The sequence below is a fragment of the Drosophila grimshawi genome, unplaced genomic scaffold (genome assembly GCF_018153295.1).
Source record: "Drosophila grimshawi isolate 15287-2541.00 unplaced genomic scaffold, ASM1815329v1 contig_1377, whole genome shotgun sequence".
Classification (NCBI taxonomy): domain Eukaryota; kingdom Metazoa; phylum Arthropoda; class Insecta; order Diptera; family Drosophilidae; genus Drosophila; species Drosophila grimshawi.
This window is the reverse complement of record NW_025062900.1, coordinates 25,844,481-25,868,910: the sequence shown is the minus strand read 5'-3', so window position 1 is coordinate 25,868,910 and position 24,430 is coordinate 25,844,481. Positions and strand designations below refer to the sequence as shown.

Here is a 24,430-nt window from a genome sequence, read left to right as displayed (position 1 = left end):
TTTCACAAAACCTGCATAGTTCGCTACTATAAATACCTAGTTTAGTTAGGTGACTTCTAAGTCTACCATGTACTGTCAGTAGACCAGTGAGTATCCTAAGCCTGTTCTTCCCTATGGTTATTACTTGCTTAAATCGTTTATGATTATAGCCACCCAAAAGACATCTCGCTTGTCGATCTACATAGATATTACAAGTAGTAAGAAGTACAGCTATTGATAACTTTCGAGCTTCTCGAGAATATCGAATTTTGATTAGCAACTAAATTACACCCAATTCAAAAAGATCATCCATTGTAATTTTGCAATTATTGTAATTAAAATTTTTAATAACCTTTTATTTTTAAAAACAATAATTCATACAATGTTAATATGCTTTAAAAATTACTTAAATATTGTGTTTCTCCCTTTAACATAACAACTCCAGACGGATTTACCTTAACCTTGATTTTAGTGTTTGGGAACAATATTCCATAGTCAACATTCTCATAAAGGTCCTGAAAATACAAAAACAACAAAATTTGTATGGCCGAAAGAATAATATAGAAGTCATTATTGATGTCCTTAACAGATTAACGTCTATTGGATTAATGTCCTAAATTACATTAGACTTACAATACTTCAATTGCGTTAGTATTACCGTGATTAGGCTATGATGATACTAAATGTGTCTTAAGAAAGATATAAGTGATTTTCAAAAGATATTTGTACATACATGCTGAGATAAAAACAGTTTTATGACGACCCTTAGATATAAGCAGATAAGTTCATTCTTTGTAATAGAATTATAATTAAAATCGTGTTTAAAAACTAGTTTTTTTGATAATGTTTGAATGATATTCGGCAAATAATTTGAAGGAGGAATGAAGCATTTAAGTTTGTTACTGCAAAAATAAAAGCAAAAATGATCTAGTCGAGAGCGCCCGACTAGGATACATGCTGTATTTTTCATTTAAGGAATACGTCCTTAAATCTAACCTGAGGTGTTTTTAAAAAAAAATTGTTTTTAAATACTTAGCGTACAATTATAAGCCTGTCTGGTACTATCAAAGGCAGATGGAAAGACAGTCAGACAGTCTCATCTTACCGTCTTGAAATTTCGAAATATCTGTCGAAATTTATCATACAATTTATAATCTTTTATTTTATGGGTACAGAGCATAACAAGAAAGGAAAAATCTTTCTTTAGCAAATCTATCACAATTAACTCCTCTCTGAACTTGTAACTCAATAATTAGTTTTATCTACATGATCTTCCACCTAAGGCTCCTTGCTATATTATATATGTCTAGTTTTTTAATTGACTTTTTAAAATATGATGCCCAATAAATAATAATAAGTCTATTGGTCGCCATGGTCATTGCAAAATGGTAAATGATATACATACCTGAGGTAAAAATCGTAGCTTGTTTTTTTTTTGGAATACGGGCTAATTGTATTTGTTTTGATTTCTCTGGGATCGGACGTGGAATATTATAAAAACACATACCAGTTGGTGGATGGGCTAAGCAAGGCTATGTCCTACAATTTTCCCTGACTCTAGTATCGAATGGCAGTATACTTCCGACATTTTCTAAGTTATTATTTATAATAAAAACAATCAGGCACTTAAGTTGATGTCGCTGCTGCCAATGATTATAGGAAGCTGCTCTCGTGTTCAGTGTTTAACCAGGCTCACGACTTCGGGGAGTGCATAGGCTTTTTCTTCTGCAAAGTGGGCACAACCATTGTTGCAGTTGCAAGGTCTCTCTTAAGAAATTCTGAAAGGACAATAAATTAAATGTATTTTCCTACCAAAAATCATATTTCTTAGATAAGCGTCTGTCTCCATTTTACCTTCGAATTGTTTGTGTACATGTCCCTGATGACATAATTGTTCCGAGGCAGATGCTGTCTTTAGTATGAATCCCTGCTAGAATACAGCTTCCGCTTTTTGGCCCGATGGAGGTTCACCATGAGGCATCCACTGTGGCATCTAGTGGCACCAAAGCGAAGACCTGAGGGTCTTGCCTAGAAGACCGCCGCCATCTTGATTCTTCTTGGAGATTAAGCTGTGTATTGCTATATTCACACATTTTATTGTCATCATTGTGACATGGAAAAATATTATAACGATCGGACAACGAATGTTTTGTTAGCAACTGAGTGCAGGGTATCTTCTAGTCGAGCATTTGCGACTACTTTTTCATCATATTCGTATAATGAATGAAGTGTAGAAATAGACACCTTTTCCCGACTAACTACTTATTATGTGTGATCAAACAAACTTACCTCAACTCTATATCCATAATTATTGGTAAGCCCCAATTCCTTCAATGTTACGGAAATATCAGAGGGTGTACCATCAGACCGTCTATTTATAAATGCAAGAGCATAAGAATAAAAGCTTTGATAAACCGGACTAATTGGTTTTGACCAAATTTCAATTCCCTTATGCTTATATATTCTTCGACCTTGTATCCCCAATGGATCTTGATCTACAGAAATAATCTTGCGATTGAGTAAAATTTCCTTAAATTCAGGCCGTATTGTTCGTAAATCAACAGACATTAAAAGAGGAGCAGCCAGAATTGCCCATACAGCAAATTGAGTCTTTGCTTGTTCATAGCTAAGCCCAAAGTTTCCAATGATTAACTGAAATAGAGAAGTTTCATAAAGTTATATTAATTATACTGCAAAATGTAACCATCATCCGTTTTACTTAACTATCGTAAATTTTAATAATATTATATTTATTATAAATACCATGTCAGGATCATTCCAATGTCCGGGGCCAGCATTAGGAGCTATCACATCTTGATTATTACCATAATAATCAATAATATTTTCAACAGACGCCCATGAATCTTGGATATCGTCGAAATTTCTCCACAGATTGCAATGACTTTGAATGGCTGAAAAATTTGGTTGAATTCCGGCGTATATTTGGTAAACAGGCCAACTGCAAGAATAAACCATTGGTTTTCCAGTGCTATTGAGATGTCTTCCAAACTCGGAATAGCCTCGATCCATATCATATGGTAATGCGTAGCAGCCATCTAATTTTACATAGTCAACATTCCATTCTGCAAACTGATGTGCATCTAATTTTTCAAACCCTATGATACCAGGATAGCCAGCGCATGTGAAATTGCCATAGTCTTCATAAATTCCGAACTTCAATCCTCGTGAGTGAATCTAAAATAAAAAATGTACATATGTAATTTTTTAGGCAAGTTAATGTATTGTATTTTGCTCAAGTTGCCTCGAGATTTGTAGGGCCTGTCGCCAGGAAATAATAAATGGTCAAGTGACAGAGAGCTTTTGGTTGTACTCTCCCCGAGGTACGGACAAAATGCATAGGATAATTGCTAACTCAATAGTCCATTATAGTTCTGACCTTCAATTGTCCCATTTCGTATTCTTCTTTTTTGCTTTGATGTGTCTTGAGCACTCCTCCTCATTGTCACAAGATCAGTGGAGTTTGCTACTGACTTTACTTGGTTAAGCTAGATGACTTCTTGGTCTGCAATGTAATGTGAAGAGAGACCGGTAAATATTCGAGGTCTACTCTTCCCTTGAATATTACTTGCTTAAATCGTTTTTCGTTATAGGTGCCGAAAAAACATTTGGCTTTTCTGAGACCTGGTTCCTCTGTCCAGCTCAATTGCAGCATATGTTTTTCTTCGTTTCTCAGTTACTGTCATATTGTGCGAGATTTGGTGTCAGCCGCATTCTACCAGATCGAGATCAAGCCCATAAGGGTAAGGATAGCATTGACCAGTGCCGTTTAACGATAGCGGATTATACCCGCACTCTCCATCTTTTCCAAATGTTCTTTTACTTATTAAGTTTATTACTGGCTGTTTTCCACAGAGGGAGAGTCTAAGTAGGTATCTTATATTTTCTTTTTATTATGACCAATTTGCACTTGTCAGGTCTTTTTTTTTTTGTGCACACAGGTTAAAAAATTATCTTATTCGTAGAGTCTAATCTCTCTCTGATTGTAGGCTAAAAATTACTTTCCACCATGCTTGTTATTGTAATTGTTTTACTTCTTTCCACTTTTAAGGACAACGTCTGTTAAAATCAACCGATATAGGGCCAGGAACAAGTCAATTGTCTCTCAGTGATATAAGAGGGTTTGTTTGGCAGCTGACTCAAAACTATTATTTCTTTCTTTAACTTGTGCTTATCATCTTATAGCTTAAAAAAATAAAAACGTACATAGTCAGACAATGATTTAATTCCATGGGGAAATCGCTTGTGATCAGCTAAAAGTTTGCCGTCAGGAGCCCGGTGCCTTTCCAGCCAACAGTCATCAATATTAACATATTCATATCCCACAGACGCATATCCCTCCGAGACAAGAAGATCAGCCATTACTTGAAATAGTCGTTCACTGGAAAATCATATAGATAAGTTTTCAATAAAATATAATTATTACCTTTACCCAGAAAAACAGATTCAATTGTTATAAACGCTTGATTCAACTATTTCACGCTTATTGATAGATTAAAATTCAGATCCGTAAATGATATACGATTTATTTCTCATTCTAAACTGGAGTGAGGTATTTTTATCGATATCTTTTAAAATATAACTGTCATCTTTACCGAAAAAAACAGATTTCATTACTATAAGCCCTAGACTAGATATTGCACGCATATTGATTAATCCGGTTTGATATCCTGCTTTTTACATTATTGGTAATTCCAAATCATATATTGTTAAAAACTGGAGTCAGCAATTTTTATTGATATTTTTAAAATAAGTTCGTTAGGTACACTATAAGCCATGTTCAAAATTGAAAGTATTTTAACGATCACTGCCTCCAATTGAATGATTGATGGAACGGGAAGACAGAATCAACAATATATGTAAGTTGTAGGTACCACATTTTATCATCGGCTTATTCCATTATTTTCTATAACTAGCGTAAATAAATCAATATACAAAGAAAAGAAACTGCTCCTTGTAAAAACTTGGATATTACCAAAATTTAACAATCAGATAAAAAATCATGAACTTGAACTTACCTAATACAATTGTCGGGATCATTTACACAGTCGGTATTGCACCGAAATCGCTCCCAAGACAACCATCCCATGGGAGGAGTCCTCGCTAATCCATTTTCAAGGCAATAGCAAGCCGTGCCAAGTGCACCAATGAGGTAAATTTGCAAATACATATATTGTCTAAAGCCAAAAAAAAAAATGAAAGAAATTAAGATCATTTTAAAAGCAAATCGATAATTTTGTTTCTAAATTTGCAATGCATTGAAAGGGATGTCTTTGACCCCGTAAGTTAAATATATTTTCTTAATCTATATCACTCCACATAGCATCTTTATAGCTATATAAAATATAAAAATTGTTATGTTAAGTATTTTGTAACTTGATTCCCTGTCTTTACAGACCAAGTATATACATATATGCTTTATAAAACTAAGTATATATCCGTAATTTTGCTTAGATTACTCAAGACATCGGAGGCAACCAAATCGGACAACTATATTCTAGTGTAACAAAAAAAAAAATATTTTTTACCAAGATAGAAAACAACAAATATGTTCCTCATATTTGGAGAGAATTTATAATTCTCTTCGGACCTCCGTATCGTACATATATCGTAGAAACTATCGGTCGAAAGATGAGTTTCTGCTGTGTGATCGAGATAGGCGAAGACAGACATGTCACCGTTTCTGATACAATAAAACTACACATCTTTCACAAATCACTTTACAAAAATGTATATGTCAGCAATCTTCAATCTACAATCTAACGTACGACTTGTCTAAGATATCCCTTCTTTTCCTTCTTTCTTCTATTTAAGTAAACTACTTATAAATGTTCAATACCAGAATTTCCGACTATGATCTGCAAACCTGATTTGTGGCTATTTGGTAAGAAAATACCACAAATTGGTAAAGAAAATTTGTGGACTCTGTTGGATTTGCACCGATTTAACTTTTAACTCGATAATTTTTTTTTTTTTCAATATTTACGTAAAAATTCATTTAAAACTTTTTTAACGTTCTGTACCGTTGAAGAAGTTTTATATAGTTGTAATAAAATTCTTTCAGTGTAAATTGAAAAAGTCAATTTTGGTAAACAGACCGACAATTGTTCAACGCTGGTATTCACTTAGCACATCTCTTTATTGAAAGTTCTGCAAATTGCAGACTGAGCTTAGCTAGGGCGAACTCTGCTTGTCTCGCTCGCACTCAGATAACTAATCTCTCGATTTTCTTATAGTCAGTGAGCATTAAACGAACGCCAAGTCAGTCTTGGTCGGGCCGCGAAATAAAGAAGACGCGTCAGAAGAGCGAGTAGTTGCCATTTAAATTGCAAGCAACATTTGCAATGCATAATATGTACAACTATGTATCTGTATCTGTAACTGTAACTGTAACTGTATCTGTATCTATATATGGCTACGTATTTGCAAATTGATGTACGAGTATGTGTATTTGTTAGTAAAGACAAATAAATTTGTTCGCATATTTGCTAAAAACTTTTTTGGGGGTTATTAACATAGCTTCTGTATGTGGCTCTAAAATGTGCTCACCTTTAATTCGTTTGCATTTGCCTTCCGTAGTAACAAGTTATATATGATTTTGTTGGGCACGATCTTAAGCTTTAATTGCAATAACGTAATGTACTGTACACAGTACTGATTTACCAGGACTTACCAAAATAACTTAACAACTTTTGTGATTTCCTCTTGCTTTCAATCGATCAATTCGACAACAAATTGTAATAGGTTATGAAATTCACTTATTCTGATCTACTTTTGGGCATGTAATTTAGAATAGTGGCAGAGAAGGGTGCTGGGAGGCAATAGAGAAGCCTCAAACTGTTCTCCTTATCAAGAAAATCTTTAAGGCTACAAATCTGGAGCAGCTATACGCAAATAGATTGGCCTCTTGCATTTTCCCGGGTCTAATCACGTCATTTGATATTTCATTTCATCACAGTCCCGCTGTTGATCTCTCCGAAATTTTAATAATTTTTCAATTTTCATGTTATATCTGGATAGTTTTAATAGTTAAAATTCGAAGGCTGTATTTTTGCTTATCTAGACAAAAAAAACTTTGAATTATTTATTAATTAATTAAAATTTGTCAACGGGTATCTGGTCAAGTTAACCAAAAAATATAAAGGAACAGAATATAAACCGAAACGCTTAAGTATTGAGTTTATTTTTATATGGGAATAAGACAGTATTGTACTTGCATTTTGTAATAATGTGTGATATATTTACAAAAAAGACTTATATGGTATCATCTTATTTATTTAGCTAGTTTTAGCCATTTTTGGCAATTATTTGCCAGCACTGCCAGAATGTGTGCGAAATATCGATTATTTGTTAAAAAGTCGATCAATTTACATTTAATATTTCCACATCACTAATCTGAAGTACATCTCTATGAATCATTACATAAGTAAATAACAATGTGGAGCACGAGTATTTATACTCAGAGCATTTTAAGGTATTATTAAACAACTTAAACACAAACCGTACTTACGAATGTCATTTTCAAGGTTGCCAAAATGTGCCCGTTTAATGTCAATGTACCCATCACATTTCGCTGAGCCGGTCATACAAAAGGACAGCCAAGCGGCAAGCAGAAATGAACTAGCTCACATACCGATTAAGGCGGCCACAAACGATTCTTCCGATTCGATATTCTTCGGTGTGCTTCAGAATAAACTTGTGAAGTATATTACTAAAAAGGGTAATCGAAGTTTGGCCAATGAGCTTCTAACCGAAACATTCGAAATAATCAAACGCACGCAGATCGAGCGATATAATCTCTCCAAGTCGGACAGGGAGAAAATTATCATTGATGCGGAAAAACTGCTAATAAATGCAATTGAAAATTCACGGCCATTACTCCAATTATCCGCCATCAAAAGAGGCGGAGTTAAGTATCAAGTTCCCATCCCGTTGACCGAAAAGAAATCCTATTTTCTGGCCATGAAATGGCTTTTGGATGCAGCACGCGAAAAGGATCGCAAAGTGAAACTGCCCGAGAAACTGGCTTGGGAAATTTTGGACGCTGCCTGTGGACAGGGACGAGTCATTAAAAAGAAGGACGATTTGCACAGACAATGCGAGAGCAATCGCGCCTACGCCCATTACAGATGGAGCTAATATCATTATTATAATATAAAATTTATTTGTAATTTAAATGAACACTAAGGATTGCAGATGTGCAGATAAATATAAAATACGATCAACATTGTTTATTGTATTTTTTTTCACAATTCCTGCAATAACTTGCGCAGAAAATCAAAGTTATAAATTATATTAAAACTCGTGCTGATTGCTTTGCACTTAATTTAAATGCAAATTATAACTATCACCGAATACTCCGAATTTGTAAAACTATCTTTGTTCAGTTGGGAATAAACTCATTTCAAACCCATAAACATTGTTTTGTCCATGTTTTGGTAGGGATGATAATCACGTTGACTGAGATTAATGTAAAGCTATCGGCTAATAATCGAGCAGAACTGTATGAAATTAAAACAATGAACATTAGACAGAGCGGCATCTAGCGGAACGCTTGGGATTATTTCAATTATATGGAAATGGTAATCGTTAACTGCTAATTGAGTTCGTGCAGTGAATTGAAAAATTTATTTTTATTTTTTGCTGCTAATTTAATGCATATGAATAAGTATTTAATACCTATCTGAGTATAAAATGAAAAACACAAAATATTTTTAGTCTTAAAACTCGAAAATTTATTTTTCACCATGTGTTTCAATTTCAGGATTTTTGTGTGGAATTGAAACCTTTGCATAGATCACCCCGTGATGATAGATGCCGTTAAAACTGAACCTGCATGTTTAACTGTAAAAAGGCCAATGCAGTTGTGATTTAATGTGAATGCATGTCTGAGATTCGCGCGCACGTCCGGAAAGTAATTTTGAAAAAGTGATTAATAAAATATATAATATATATTGAACATATACTTTGAATTCACGAATTAAGGTATGTAAAGTGCACAGTAAAATAAAGTAAAGAACATCAAAACTGCATACAATTCGTTGTTTTGTTATGTATTTATATACATGTATGTATATATGCTTATGTATAGAAAAGTAATTAATGGGACACTGAAATAATTCTGATTTTCCCCTTATGTTTTGCAAAGAGCTTTGCTTGAGTTTTATATTTTCTTATTTTTCTATAATTCCTTAGGTGTTTTTAGAAATAGTTAAAAAACAACTATCCAGATCTATTGATGTAAACAATTTTGTATGTAAGCAAGCACATCCGTACAAATAACGACAATACATTGAAGGTGTGAATTTAATAGTATATTATTACTGCGCATTGCTATTTTTATTCTGTCTCTGTTTGATAGTGTTTAAAGCCGGGTCCATATATGCACATGGGCAATGCCTACAACGAAGAGATGCGGACATATTTGCACAAGTTGTTTGCATCGTTCTCGGTCTTTTAGCCGTCTTCAAGGAAACAATTTAATTTTTTCTCACGACCAAAAATGGTACATTATTGACTTTAATTTTTTCTGGGTTTCTTACAATTTACCGAAATTCCTGCAATTATATAAAAAATGACTCAATAAATTAAACTATTTAGAAAATTTAACGAGGCTCTGCAGCATAGCTTATACACCAAAACATTGACGTTTGCGTCGATTATCATGCCATCCCTTTCTCACATACACGTTCGCATATATGTATGTGTATATAGAAAACGCTTTTGCCGCTGATGTTTTCAACTATAACTTGTTTCTTATCCGATCTGATGAAATTTGTCCAGTTGATCAATAATATGAAGCTTCTGTTTTGAAATTGTGGCATTTATTGCTATCGGGAATGTATCGATATTCGATAAACGGAAGCAGTTATCAATGCAATGAAGCAAACTTGATCTGCCAGTAGTTTACGTGAACCTATATTTCAAATTTAAAGTCTAATCCTTATTGTCTCTGATATCAGAGTGCTAATTTGGTATGCCTGTTTTTATATGCCAATCGCTTTTATATACTCAATCCATGCGAAGTTTGACTTTCAAGTTATGTTATGCTCTATTGTTTTTAGTTTTTAATCTTCCATTTGTTCACCACGATTTTTTTCAGAACATGTCTGGTCGAGGCAACTTGTTATCGTTATTTCATAAGAAAAATGATGCTTTGGAAATGTCTTCGTCTAGTGGAGAACATGGCGGAGACAGCGGTTTAGATGGTGACCAAACTGCTTCGAGCGGAGAATATCAACGAGCTGCGAGAGATATTGCAATTGACCTGTCAGTAAACCTTGAGAAAGTCTCTATTGGGCGAGGACGCGCACATTTATTGCAGTCTTTCAAAAATGAATTGCAACAATTGGGCAGTGGAAAGAACCAATCTTCCACTTCAACATCCATAGATGGTCTAGGTAGCAGTGATGGCAGCAAATGTATTTCATTAGAGAAGACACCTGCGGTTTGTGGCGAATCACGAATAAATAAGTCGAAAACTGTTACAAGTGGCTTATTTCTATCCAAACACTGTTAATGGAGTAAAAAGGTGAGGACAGAAATATATTCAACTGATCTCTTTGTCACTTTAAGAAGATAAAGGTATTTCATTCTCTTATTCATTCATTGCTCTCAACAGGATCGCCGGTGAATTTGGCTTGTAACTATATAGGTGTAAAATTTGACCCAAAGAAAGGCGTTTACCTATATGAAGTACGATATAATCCTCCCGTTGACTCTATTCATTTAAGAATGAAGTATTTAAATGAGCATAAGGACAAATTTGGAGGAGTTAATACCTTTTGATGGATCCACTCTGTACTTGCCGATTTTAATGGAAAGAGAAATTGACTACTTTTGTTTCCAAAAGTTCAAATAACGAAGACATTGAGATCCGAGTACTACTAAAAAAAAAAGAATGCCATAAGAATTGTATTCATTTGTACAATATTTTATTTGATCGGGTCATGAAAACCCTAAATTTTGTGAAATTCGATCGAAAGCATTTCGATCCCTCTTGTCCGAAAATGATTCCCACGGCAAAGTTAGAGGTTTGGCCTGGTTACGTAACGGCTGTCGATGAATACGACGGAGGTTTGATGCTCTGCTGCGATGTGTCTCATCGTTTGCTGTGCCAAAAAACTGTATTGGATATGCTCATCGAGATCTATCAATACAACAAGTCCAATTACCAAGACATGGCTAAGAAGCATTTAATTGGAAGCATAGTTATAACACGATATAATAATCGCACGTACAGAATTGATGATATATGTTTCTCCGATAATCCACATTCGGTATTTGAAACCAGAGCAGGTTCTTACAGTTATGTGGAATATTACAAAAATCACCACAACATTAACATCAGAGATGGCAAACAACCCCTATTAATTAGCTTTAAAAAATCAAGGGGAAATGAAAATTCAGAGGCAGAAAGCATTCAGTTTTGTTTAATTCCAGAACTTTGCAACCTCACCGGTCTGCACGATGAAATTCGCTCGGATAAGAAACTAATGCGTGAGATAGCAACATTCACCAGGGTCTCGCCAAATCAGCGGATGCTGGCTCTGGATAAGTATTTTAGAAATATAAATGAAAACGCCGCTGCGAAAGAGATCCTGAAAAACTGGGGCATATCGCTCATAAAAATTCAGGATCAAATAGTTGGTCGACATATAGATCCGGAACAAATCTATTTTGCAAAGAGAAACATTTCAGCTGGGCAAAGGGCAGATTTTAGCAACGATGCCTTGAAAAATGAAATGCTTGAAGTCGTACATCTCAAGAACTGGATTTTGATACATCCAAAAAGTGATGTACGAACTGCTAATGCCTTATTAAATAATATGGAGCGATGTTGTAAATCATTTGGAATGAGCTATTGTACACCCAGCATAGTATCCTTGGACCAGGACCGTGTCGATGCCTATGTGGGTGCTCTGCGTCGCAACATTTCTACACATACCCAAATAGTCGTCTGCATATGTTCTAGTAGACGCGATGACAGATACTCCGCTATCAAAAAAATTTGCTGCGCAGAAAGACCGGTTGCATCCCAGGTAATTAATTAATTAAACATATACATTTTTGGTATCACACCTAACTCTGTAGTCCTATATAGAATACAAGAAAAACAAGTTTTTCACGTTAAGTATGGCATATTCTTAATTCGCGAAATTTTGTTGTATACTTTAAGATTGTAATTATTATTTATAGGTGATCAACTCAAGGACTTTATCCAATGAAACTAGAAATCGATCAATTGTGCAAAAGATAATTTTGCAAATGAACTGTAAAATGGGCGGATCTCTGTGGACAGTTAAAATTCCGTTTAAAAATGTGATGATCTGTGGAATCGACTCGTATCACGATCCATCTCAAAAGAGCCATTCTGTAGCTGGTAAGTTGAAGGTTTTTTGATCTTTAAGCTATTAAAAATTAAGTTTTTTTGAAGCATTTGTAGCCTCGCTTAACTCAACATACACCCATTGGTTTAGTAAAGCTGTTATCCAAACCAAAAAGGAAGAGCTTGTGAATGGACTCACTTCATCCTTCGAATCCGCCCTAGAGTGTTATAAGAGACGCAATGGTTACTTCCCAGACAGTGTTATAATTTACAGGTATAAGTCAAAGTTCAATAAAAAGTATTTATTATTTAAACAAACATTGTTGTGCATTTGTTTTCAGAGACGGTGTTGGCGATGGCCAGTTAAACTTATGTGCCCATTATGAAATTCCGCAGTTCGAGTCAGTAAGCCAGAAAAGCGTGAAAATAACGTTTATTGTAGTTCAAAAGCGTATCAATACTCGATACTTTTTGGTAAGTTTTTCAGTAGTTCAGTAAATACCTTATCGCATAACCATCCATCAAACATGGTTTATTCTTCAGTGATCTCTTTGTTTTATCGAGGTTCTTTCGATCACTCTATCTGGATTTTATTCATGTTAAATGACACCTAAATAATTCCATTTAACAATTATAGGAAAAGAACAATAATTATGAAAATCCATTGCCGGGAACAGTCGTTGATAAGGACATCACCAGATCTCAAATGTATGATTTCTTCTTGGTTTCACAAATGGTTCTCCAAGGCAGTGTTACGCCAACCCATTTCGTTGTTCTGCGGGACGACTCAAATTATGGTCCCGACATCATACAAAAACTAAGTTATAAACTATGTTATATGTATTACAATTGGCCAGGGACAATACGGGTCCCTGCATGTTGCATGGTAAGCTTATTGCTTTTCCCTAGTTACTCGTAAATAGATTAGTCCAAAGAATTAGTACATAACTAAAATAATAGAAGTATAAATTCGGCTTTAGTCACTAAACAATTTTTGGTTGGTTATGCTAAGTTTCTATTTTCTTTCTTTTCTTTCAGTACGCTCATAAGATGGCTTACTTGATTGGTCAAAGCGTTCAGCGTGATACTGCAAATAATCTGTCGGAGAAACTTTTTTATTTATAATAACAATCATTTTCGTTATTTAAGTATATTCACTTAAGCCATCTCTTTAATTAATTAACAGTAATTTTTTCTTTAAACTTAAATGGGATGTGTTTCAGAAAGTGAAACTTAAATGGGTTGTGTTTCAGAATGTGAAACTCAATTCATTTAAGTTTAATCAACAAATTACTGTTAATTTTTCAGATATCTAATTTAAAAAAAAAAAACACTTTATTACCCATTAATGAGTCAAGTGTACGAAAATTATATTAATTTTGTTTGACAATAAATATATTGTCTATGAATTTATAAAATATTGTATAAAGTTAATAGTACTCATGCCCAATATTTTGCTTAAAATTGTCAGTATCTGTTGATTACAAAAGTATCATTTGATATGGAATTTAAAGCAGTTTTTACAGATAGTTGGTATCAGAAACCATTTAAACTAATAAAATAGTTGAAATTATTATTTATTTCTTATACAAGTATGTACGTGTTATATATGCTTCTATGATTATTTAGGAGTTTGATTGCTGATTTTAATATGGCCTTCATACCAAGTCTTTAATCTATGTGATATATCTGCAAATGTGGGACGCTTCACGGCTTGCTCATGCCAACATTCAATCATTAATGAATACACCGCAGTTGGACAATTTTCTGGACAGGAGAGTAATTGGCGGGATCTTATTAGATGTATCACCTCCGGATTGCTGTATCCATAGTACGGCTGTAAGGCATAAAATGTGAATAGATTGATATAGACAGTATTATGTACTAGAATTGTCAGATATACCTGCATGCCATAACTATAGATTTCCCAAAGGACAACTCCAAATGACCAAATATCACTTTCAGTGGTAAATTTTCCATAAAGTATGGACTCGGAGGGCATCCAGCGAACAGGAAGTAAAGATTTCGATTGGACTCTATAAATAATAATTAGAAACGTTTTAATTAAATCTACTCACGTATTTTATTCAACACTTACCTATAATAGTCGGAACTGTATATATCCCTCGACAATCCGAAATCGGAAATTTTCACAATTAACCCTTCGTTGACCAAACAGTTTCGCGCTGCTAAATCACGATGAACATAGTGATGTCCTGATAAGTACTCCATTCCTTCACTGATCTGCATTGCTATTTGCAGAAATTCCAATTGTAGCAATGATTTCTTCTCAACCGGCGAGTTTGAGATTAGAAACTCATGTAAGTCACCATTAGCCATATATTCGAAAAGCATACAAAATGGCTCCTTGTTTAAAATAACTCCCAGTATGCAAACAATGTTTTGGTGCTTGAGGTCTGATATTAGTTCGATCTCACGTCTGAAATCTTGTTGGGTTTTCACAGATGCATTTTCTTTTAAAGCCTTGATGGCGACATTTACAACTTTCTTATTTGTTTGTGTTAGTTGTCCCTTATACACCTTGCCTATAAAAAAGAAAAATTAAAAAGCGACAGAATTATGTATGATATATGTTTTTATATATTAACTTTTTTTTTAAAGATATCTCTGTTACTTATTAGTAAAGAAATTTTCCATACCAAATGCTCCTTCGCCTAATTCTTCAAAGAATTCTACATCTTGTAATGTAAAGTGTGGTATTCTTAGTAGTCCATTTTTTTCAATATTTTTAGATGGCATGCCCACATGTTCCATGGAACTATTCAATATCACTCTACCGCCGGCATCTTGGTTTGTGTTTGATTGTGAATTTCCATATATATTATTTCCAGCATTCGGTGTGTTTATCTGAAATTCAAATAAAAGAATTTATAATTCATATTTTTTCCGCAAGCAACTCAGTACACATACATTTTGTATATTTTTCATGCCACGAGAACTTTTTCTTCTAAACAGAACCATCAAAAATATGACAATGACAAATAAAGCCGTCAATCCTAATATGGAAATAATGCTTAGCCAGATTTTGTCTACACATTTGGGAATGCCGCAAGGCTCGATGTTTCGATCTAATGATCTGTCATCAACAAAACACCATGGGCTCTTCTCAGCGCTTCCTGGGTTTCTGGAATTTTGACAATATAATCATTGATTAACGAGGAATTTTTTGTAAACGTCTCACAAATAATCAACAACTTAACTTACATACCTGCAATAATTCTGTCCGATAAGTTCTGGAAAGTCGGAAATTTCCTTCATTAACCAAGACCATCTTAAGCATGATTTTCCCGATGAACTGACGTTCTGAACTCCTCTGTAACTTGAGCCATCTTCCCAATAACAGTCTTCGGTTTCATCTACCTCAATTGTTATGCCTAATGTTGAGCAATCCTTGTGCTGTGGAATTTTTTCGCAATCCTCAACTCCGACCAAACCAATTACAGGATGCCTTTTCGCAATGGCGTATTCCTTTTGGCAAAGCTCATTTTCCAATAGCTCACATTCTTCACGACAAATGCGTTTTAAATTTTCAGACTCTCTGGTCGGTGGATATTTGCTTGATACATCCGTGGTGAATACATCGTTAAAGTAAACTGATTTTTTTTTATGAAACAGATGCATAGTCTTTGTGTCTTTTGAAACGAATCTTCTTTTTCGCGTACTATTTCCATTGTATTTGTTGGTTATCATAGCGACATTGGCAAAATACAGTAAATTAGTCCGTTCGGGAGTTCTACAAATCGGCAGTGCACTGAAGCATAGGCTCGGTAACGCATATTTTCGACAATTTGAATTCATATCCCTAAAAATGTAATCATAACTTAAGCGACCATCTCTTAATGACAATGTTAAAAATACTTACTTTGATTCCTTGATCACTCCATATGCGGCTTTTAATCGTTCCTCTAAGTCATTAATGGTCACATTTGGATCTATAAAAACGTGAGCATTTTTCAAAAAGTCTTGACAAATCGTTCCGGTATACAGTTGACATATTCCAGATGATTGATGAAATCTTTAAGAATGAATATTGTGAAATTTCCAATATTGATGAGAAATTTTAAAGCTTATAACGAGATGTTGTCAAAGTAGACAATAAATATTTTTGATTAAAGCTTTAATTTACATTTCTAATTACAAAATTAAATTGCTTTCACTTTCTTACATATTCCCCTCTAAAAAATAAACAATTTCTTTTTAATTTTTTACAGTCGCAACAAAATTGTTTCAATGTTTTTTCCTTAGCAGACAAAATATTTTACCGGCCGGTTTTATGAATTGAACCTTTACATTTACATGCAAATATATCTACACATTGTATATATGTACGTAAATTAATACTCTTGTTTCCTTATGAATTTTCTACGTTCTACTGAATTTCACTAGAGAAATTCAGGTTATCACCAAGCAATCTAATGTGGTTACAAAAATGGCAAATTATAACAATTTCGTTGATTGATATTGCATTAAATATATTTGAAGAATCGATTTGAATATATTTATGTCCACATGTATTCTTGTTCACATACCCATTGTTTTCATATGTCATGTTTTGAGACCACACATAAATGTCTTTTAAGGCTATAAGCACGATATAATGAACCAGGACGCATTGACAATGAAAATTCATTTTTGCAACACTTTTTGAATATATTTGTAAGCTTTTAAAGTAGATAATCGTCGAGTTCGATATTTTTATGTGTTAAATATCAATCTCGATTTTATGTAAATTTTAGTACAGATGTTTGTTTGCTTTTCATTTTCACGAGTTCAAAATAAATCCATGTATGTATGTGTGTAGATATGTACATGTGTTATGCGCAGGACCTTTCAGCATTCCACCCCCTTGGTATAAGAATAAAGTGTGCCCATATTTTTGTTTAGAAACCATGTCAACTCTCCACAGTTGATTTTAATTTGTAATTATTTTCATGCGTAGTTAAAAAATAAATTATGATTTCTATATTGTTTGAGTACAGATCAAAAACTGAGGCTCTCAGTGCTAATTGCTCAGTTGATCGATTTGCTCGTTGTTTCCATTCTCAGTATTCGATCGTGATCAGCTGTTCATCTTGCTTAATGATCGTTGGTTAACGAGCACGGTTGCATACTCGAGTCGTAAAGTGAAGAAAGAATTGGAGTTGGTATTTTAGGGAAGCGTAAAAGCATATCTTTATAGCAACTATTATTCTTGTTTCATAATTTTATCTTAGATCAAAGAATGAGGGATGGACACAGGAATAGAGATTCTCTAAAGTTAAGGATGTAGGTCCTTGGCTAGAAGAATCTGAGCCGGCTTTGGCGGAGCTAAAAAGTAATCAAACATTTATAAATAATTTATAATATACTACAAAGTTTTGACTGACATTGTTTCATTTTATTGAATTCTGTATAAATAATATAACATTAATTTATAATTATTTTCTCTTTTTATAAATATGGTTTCTTAAGCGTCTAAGAGGTTCTTCGTAGGATGGGAGTATTACCGCCAACTTCGTCAAGCTTCTTCATGTGTATACTTTGTGTTACGAATGTTGATTGTGTTAGGCGTGTTGCATTTCCATTTCTTCGCACGTCGTTCTTTGACTGAAAACCTAATAAAAAATGTAACATAATTCAATTAATGGGAATATTCCCAGAACAAATGGAAATTACTGGGGATGCTAGCATGATATATAAAGAGCTAGCCACAGTACCGTAATAATAGCTTAACACTTGATGGAATAGCTTACATAGACATATACATACATACACAGAAAAATCGTTTTAGTTTTATATACAAAATGTACTTACCTAATTTGATCATGATCTCCTTCCATACACGTCTTTTAAAAACAAAAATAATAAATACAAATACGCCCAGCAGAACATTGAATGAATCGCTAATTGACCAAAAAAAGTTCTTTTTGTGATCATAAAAGAAAATGCTGGCAATTTCAAAGAGCCATGTGATTCCCATTACAAAGCACAATTTTGTATTCATGATGAATCTGGTTTTGTCTATAAAAAACCGGCTTCTCAATGTATGTTTTTCAGCATTCGAACTCTGCATCCTGAATATTTCACGTTTAACTTTGTTGCAGTATTTCAACGTTAACAAGAACAGCAAAAGGTTAACGACAAAGAGTATTCCCAGCGGTCCAGAAAAAAATATTAAACTGGCAAACCCAATTGTGTCATCTGCAATATTAATTACGGAGTATAAATAAGACAGTAACAAAATATATACGATTCAACATACAGGTAAACCAGCATCGGCCATTTCCAAATACAGGTCGGATAGAATCACTTAAGATCGTGGATTTGCTTAATGATGCAGTTATTGTTGTTAAAACCGTTGGCATTCCCCAGCCATATAGAGAGTACCACAAGAATCGTTTTCGCTGTTCCCTCCTTTGTAAATTCGATGATTCGGTTGATCTGTTAAAGCAAATTATAAACAAAATTAATAAAAACAAAAAGATTCTAATAACTTTATGCATTTGAAATGAATTCCAATTGATTGCTTTTAGAGTTTGTGGTTGGGGAATTTTTGGCTCAACCTATAAAATCATTAATCTAGCTTACAATTTAGGTGACTTTATCTACAAAACCTTGGCAATCATATTATCATTGGACATTTTAAATAACTGCGCCATAGTTGGATTACCAAAGAAAATCAAATTAAGCTAATAATTGCAGTCGGGCATAACTGACTGCCGAATACTCTGATATCAATTTAATATCCGCTGATAATGATGAGGCGTACCTCGATCATTGAAAAGCGCGTTATTTAGGTAAATATTATATTTTGTGACTCTAGCTAAAACAGTTTTAAAGCAATAGGTTTCTGCGATTTGTGGTGGTCGAATTTATTTTTACTGAGCCGAACATAGCAATCTTCGGCTGGGATTATTAGAATCTACCTATCAATAGGGCACAGCTATAAAATTGTGTAGAAAAGAGCGTGGTCGAAAATATTCTTACCGATCTAGCAATCTACCTTTCCAGTTGTGTTACTTTAGATAGGAAATCGATTTCGATTTCCCGCAACGCTTTATCGACTTTGCATATTTTGGAAGCAGGACTGAGCGAGGAGATACAATATTTCATTATTTTTTCCTTAAATAAGGAGTTTGGTGACTCCAGCTGCTTTATGGATTTTCGTTTATCGTTAATATCAATAAGTGATTCATACGGTTCCAGAGTATAAAAACGTAGAAGAGTTAATTCAGCTGCGTTTCCCCTTCTACACACCTAAAGTTCCAGTCGCCCGATACCCAAAAGTAATAAATAATTATACTTCTCTCACACCGCCACTAAAAGGGTCAGAATGAAGATTAGGGAGAACCTCTTATGCCACACCCACAGGTAATAAATTTTGGTAATTTTATGAGCATAAGGGCTTTTACGCACACCCGCAGATCAACTAAAACTAGTATTGGTATTAATGCTGACCATGTTGCTTATGGGTCAGTCAAAATGTCATGTCATGTCAACAAAATTTCTTCTTACCCAAATGTCTTCCAAATGTCGAAACATGTAATATTCATCCAAGAAAATGCGGCCATTAGGAAAAAGTAAACAAGAAAACCTATAAAAATGAAGGTTAAATTCTATTAATTGTGCTTCTCATAAAAAACACACTGAAATTTCTCTTACCTGAGATAAAGCATATGTCATTGTTCGATGTTGGCATTAATTGCCCTAATGCGATTCCGAGGTAGGCAAAGAGGAGACTGCTTATCAAACATATTAGAATTTTTCCCGGAAGATTACGCAATTTTTCAATTGATGTATACACCACAAGTGTAATTATATAAAAACAACATGATATCAGAAGACCAACGGGATACATTTTGAATCGTATGCGATCATTGCCCAAAACTTTAGAATCAAAGCATACAAATGTGTAAAACTGTTCTGAAAAGAAATGAATTTTTAATAATTTCAAAATTATTGGTAACAAGTAATTGTACTCTAGCCGCGTGTGTTCGATTAGAAGATACCCCGTTGATTTGTCTACAATAGTCGCCACACAAACAAATCGAATCTGATACCAATTAATAGTACGTTCGTCCTGGTTTGAAAATGAACAATGAACTACCCCCGTTAAGGAAACTTACGAGACCCAGAGGTTTGATAGTAATATCAGGATTGAACAATGTGGCATTGTTCGCGAGGTTGCGTCAAGATTGTTATAATATTTGGCCAGGAGTTTAAAGTTTGGTCAAACCCGGTCTAGTTCCTGCCTCTTAGGAAGCAAATCTGGATCGCGACAAAAGCTTTCACGTCTCATCACTGGCATTGTTGAGGATGATAATATTGAGAGAGTCCGTCCATTGACAGCATTCCTAGCATTCATCCAGGCGGATGAACTACTGCCTTGAGAAATTGATAAAAGAGTTGACGACGACGAAAAAGGTTGCTTTTTATATGGACTGTAATGCTTATTAATATGGTAACCGATAATTTTCTTGATTCTTCGCATCAAAGAGACCATCCGATTTTCATTGGCAACGGACAGTAAATTCATAAGATATTCAAAAATGCATTGTGCGAGTCTTTTTCAGTACGACTGTACATAATTACGAATGCATTTAATACCGATTCTAGGTCGGGTACTGAGTATCTCCTCCTCACTAGAGCACTCTTACTTGGTAAGTAAAATGTACAAATTTACCTTTTGATCAGCGTATGATGTATTTCTGATTTTTTCGATGCAGTATTGGCTATTTGAGTACATTTTTTCCGTGCTTGTTATAAACAGCGATCCGTTGGTTGAACTTATTACATGCGATTCGTCAGGAAATGAGTCCGGGTCTAAGCGAAATTTTGGGCATTCTAATCCGGTTAATATTCCAAATTCTGAAATTGACAATAAGAAATACCTTTTTCTTTAATTTTGTTAATATGTTATTAGGCATTTCCTGATTTTGCGCGTGGCAGTTTGTTGACTATAGAGTATACTGCCTTAGTCGAAGCTATTCCAATGTATCATATGTACACACATCAACATAAAAGAATGTTAGGGTTTTTCAAGTTTGCCATTGAATATTGTTTAAATTGTTTCTAACGCTTCCTAAATACTGAGAAGTTACATTTTATCAAATAGAAACAACAATATTTGAAGGAAAGACACGCCTTCTGGAAGAGCCCAGAAAAATTATTTACAATCGGCATACCAAAATCAGAGACCACTCACTCATTCGGGGCTGATGGTATAGGGTTTGTAGGAACTGAACTTAAAAAAAAGGTTTACAAAGGAGTATAAAGAGGTATACATTACAGCGTTCAAATTAACTTTAGAGAAAGTGCTCGTTTTCGATCAATACTTTCAAATAGAGCGTTATAGTACTTATCTACCTAATTATCTACTTATCTACCACTAAATCAAAACATCTTATGTGCCCGCAGGAGCAAGGAAATAGAGTGTCTAAAATCGTTTGGAAAATGTAAATTTGAGATTGGAGGCTTATTGTCTCAAAGTTCGCTAGAAAGTTTCTATACCAGAAAAATTATCTATATCATTGCAGAAAAACAATCCTTGGTCGAAAAGCTTTTTCTACGGGAAAAGTTTTGGCTCTTGAATGAGAACGTTTTTGTTATTTAAAAATTTTAACCAAACACACATATTGCTCACAAATTATTCTTCTAAATCTTTTGGCAAATAATCAATTTAGCTCCTATATAAGCAATCAGTCAGTTTAATAAATAAATAATTGGATTTAGATATGAACAGGTGGATTTCTGTCTGGGAATGTTTGTAATCTTAAGCGGAAATGTTCTTTAAAAAACTGATAAAACCAGCTGCTAAGGTCAAGATGACTTTATATTGTTTGACAAAAAGTAAATAAATATTTCAATATTTTAATGCGTATCGAATTTATTTATTTCTCTTCCAAGTTAAATAAAAGATCAAATTCAAATTGAAACTAACAAAAATGAGTATAGATTCGTACTTACCAGAGGGCTTTGTAAAATTTCCGCTGATACTCATGCTTTCAAAACTCCGAAATTTAAAGTCGTTTTCATCTCTTCGACAAGCTGTTGTCATATTTTTTTTCGAATAGAATTCGCCATCGGCGCAACACCTACGGACGCATGCCAGGGCATTGCATATTTTAAGATTTTGGCATGTGTGAATTATAAATTTCTGAGTATTTTCATTTTTTGGTTTACTTTTGTTTTTGTTTATTTCGATTGCTTCAATGCAATATTGACTTTTTGTAAATGATTTGCGAGTGTCTTTTAAAGTAAGCTGGCTATCTTTTAAGCTGATTGTTTCCGCCGTCGCGACATATTCAACTAGAACTTTGTTGCTGGGGCACACAAATGCGTCATCAACAAAAATCATTGGTTTGTTGAAAATGTGAGAGTATAAATTGAAATCGGGTTCCCGTGAAAAGCACTTGTTCAACTCCGAAACATATGTATAACCGTGGGGGCAGCATTTATTAATTATTCCAATGCCTTGCAATATATTTTCTTCGGTGTTGCTGGATCCACATGCTAAAACAATGAGACGGCTGTCCATAATAACAAGGCATGATTTTTGTGGCACATCAAGCACAGATATTTCAGTATATAGTGATATATTTGAATGGATAGTTCGCGCACATTGTTGTAGCTCTGTATTTGTATTATTTCTTTCCAAGTTATATCCTTGTGGACGTACTACGTCCATATTCTCCGGTCGGTCTACTTTACTTGGCCCATTTTGAAGGGGGGTACATTCGAAGCCAATTGAGCTATTTGACTCACGGATCCGGTATAATGTCGCCTGTGGACTGCAGCATATTTCAACTGAACTGATATTTGTAATAACATAACTGAAAATTAAACACATAAAAACAAACGATGCACTCATCTGAAATAATCACAATTTGTATTTGCCGTACTAATATTTTTTTTTACAAAACTATAGTTACATGTATGTCGTTTTTAATCATAAGAAGGTGGCTTATCTTCCGATTGATACCGCGCAATATGAAAATACGTATTGATAAATGGCGTTCCAGAGTCTAACTGAGGCATGTTTCCTTACGACTGCTGCATAAAATGGATAGCGATCCATACACACATAAAGATAAATAAATTTGTTTTCACGAATGTGTCTATATACACATACACTTACCTAAATATACACATTATATTTATATATAGATATAAATATATATATGTTTAATGTTTACGTCTTTAAGTGTTTACGTTTGTATACCTATCAATATAATCGAACGTTTGAATGTATTTGAACGAATGTGTGTGTGTGTGTGTCTGTGTGTGTGTGCCCCCTCCCAATAGCACTTAGTTCTGACCCATAAGTAATTTTCGCTGCATGACTTATCCAACCAAAAGTAGTTACACAAATATGATGTCGCTAATTCGCATTTACACAGGGCCAGGGCAGGGCAAGCGGTATTTCGCTGGCCTGGGCAAGAAGTTTCGCATGGGGTGATTGATGAAATAACACTCTAGTTAGGTAAAAGCTAATTGCATGAAATTCTCTGACAATGGCAGCATGGTTTCATGTAGTTTTCCAGTCTTTCAAATTAATAATAAGAGAATATTAATAATTTTACATTGAGATATTTGCAATTTAATCATATATAAAATAGGATTGATATTATTTCCCACACTAATATATAAAAGAAAGAAGTGCGTTCAAATTCTATTCTGAAGCTATTTAAATATGTTTGCCTTACTTTTAGATGATTTTTAACCATTAAACTATTACATTTTATTTATTTATTGAAACCAAACCAATTTAATTATCTCCACTGTGATAGTAAATTTTCTATATGATGAACAGTTTTAACCTGTAAACTCGAATGAAACAATTTTTGACTTGTTGACTGAACGCATTAAAAATGGATAAACAATGGCGTAATGAAGTCGTTCTATATGTGCTATTACGTTATTCCCTAGAGTGATTTCCCAAAACGTGATAGATAATTGTCAAGTTCAAATTAGGTTAAGTTGCCCCCTCTTTGTAACACTCTAGTTTAATATGAGAAAAATAAATGTATGTATCTGCACATGTGCATATGTCTGTGTACATACATTTGTACAAGCGTAAATGTATGTCCTTACAAAATGACTTAT

At 34.0% G+C, this 24,430-nt stretch overlaps 5 protein-coding genes across 9 annotated transcripts; 2 read left to right on the top strand and 3 right to left on the bottom strand.

Annotated features, from left to right (window-relative positions):
- Positions 1 to 314: 314 nt before the first annotated feature.
- LOC6567052 (alpha-N-acetylgalactosaminidase) lies at positions 315 to 7,567 on the bottom strand. 3 transcript variants are annotated; one of them, XR_004365353.1, is made up of 7 exons: positions 7,508 to 7,567; positions 5,016 to 5,174; positions 4,204 to 4,378; positions 2,743 to 3,174; positions 2,269 to 2,631; positions 1,834 to 2,058; positions 501 to 1,757 (listed from the first exon to the last, which is right to left on the bottom strand). XR_004365353.1 is itself a non-coding variant. In XM_001993501.2 (6 exons), exons 2-6 carry the CDS (start codon positions 5,165 to 5,167, stop codon positions 375 to 377), a joined length of 1,242 nt encoding a protein of 413 aa, XP_001993537.1. In that variant the 5' UTR covers positions 5,168 to 5,174; positions 7,508 to 7,567; the 3' UTR covers positions 315 to 374. The 3 variants fall into 3 exon arrangements, 1 of the variants encoding a protein (XP_001993537.1); XM_001993501.2 differs by lacking the exons at positions 501 to 1,757; positions 1,834 to 2,058 and adding an exon at positions 315 to 494; XR_004365352.1 differs by having other exon boundaries at positions 1,834 to 2,631.
- On the top strand, positions 7,390 to 8,224 carry LOC6566958 (28S ribosomal protein S7, mitochondrial). Its single transcript, XM_001993500.3, has 2 exons — positions 7,390 to 7,471; positions 7,524 to 8,224. The coding sequence occupies exons 1-2, from the start codon at positions 7,434 to 7,436 to the stop codon at positions 8,134 to 8,136; spliced, it is 651 nt and encodes a 216-aa protein (XP_001993536.2). The 5' UTR covers positions 7,390 to 7,433; the 3' UTR covers positions 8,137 to 8,224.
- A 2,671-nt stretch (positions 8,225 to 10,895) lies between these two features.
- LOC6566957 (protein argonaute-3) lies at positions 10,896 to 13,684 on the top strand. Of its 2 annotated transcripts, XM_032739610.2 has the most exons (6): positions 10,901 to 12,038; positions 12,196 to 12,379; positions 12,443 to 12,599; positions 12,667 to 12,799; positions 12,963 to 13,211; positions 13,364 to 13,684. In XM_032739610.2, the coding sequence occupies exons 1-6, from the start codon at positions 10,947 to 10,949 to the stop codon at positions 13,448 to 13,450; spliced, it is 1,902 nt and encodes a 633-aa protein (XP_032595501.1). In that variant the 5' UTR covers positions 10,901 to 10,946; the 3' UTR covers positions 13,451 to 13,684. The 2 variants fall into 2 exon arrangements, with proteins under 2 accessions (XP_032595502.1, XP_032595501.1); XM_032739611.2 differs by lacking the exons at positions 12,667 to 12,799; positions 12,963 to 13,211; positions 13,364 to 13,684 and having other exon boundaries at positions 10,896 to 12,038; positions 12,423 to 12,502.
- A 197-nt stretch (positions 13,685 to 13,881) lies between these two features.
- On the bottom strand, positions 13,882 to 17,025 carry LOC6566956 (tyrosine-protein kinase transmembrane receptor Ror). 2 transcript variants are annotated; one of them, XM_032739347.1, is made up of 8 exons: positions 16,876 to 17,025; positions 16,209 to 16,361; positions 15,555 to 16,148; positions 15,257 to 15,470; positions 14,986 to 15,193; positions 14,424 to 14,871; positions 14,229 to 14,361; positions 13,882 to 14,162 (listed from the first exon to the last, which is right to left on the bottom strand). In XM_032739347.1, the coding sequence occupies exons 1-8, from the start codon at positions 16,974 to 16,976 to the stop codon at positions 13,947 to 13,949; spliced, it is 2,067 nt and encodes a 688-aa protein (XP_032595238.1). In that variant the 5' UTR covers positions 16,977 to 17,025; the 3' UTR covers positions 13,882 to 13,946. The 2 variants fall into 2 exon arrangements, with proteins under 2 accessions (XP_032595238.1, XP_032595239.1); XM_032739348.1 differs by having other exon boundaries at positions 16,209 to 16,278; positions 16,876 to 17,024.
- A 711-nt stretch (positions 17,026 to 17,736) lies between these two features.
- LOC116805686 (G-protein coupled receptor Mth2) lies at positions 17,737 to 23,353 on the bottom strand. The gene is made up of 8 exons (XM_032739277.2): positions 23,257 to 23,353; positions 22,292 to 23,195; positions 21,009 to 21,193; positions 19,988 to 20,243; positions 19,841 to 19,919; positions 18,588 to 18,766; positions 18,140 to 18,526; positions 17,737 to 17,940 (listed from the first exon to the last, which is right to left on the bottom strand). The coding sequence occupies exons 1-8, from the start codon at positions 23,275 to 23,277 to the stop codon at positions 17,801 to 17,803; spliced, it is 2,151 nt and encodes a 716-aa protein (XP_032595168.2). The 5' UTR covers positions 23,278 to 23,353; the 3' UTR covers positions 17,737 to 17,800.
- Positions 23,354 to 24,430: the final 1,077 nt, after the last annotated feature.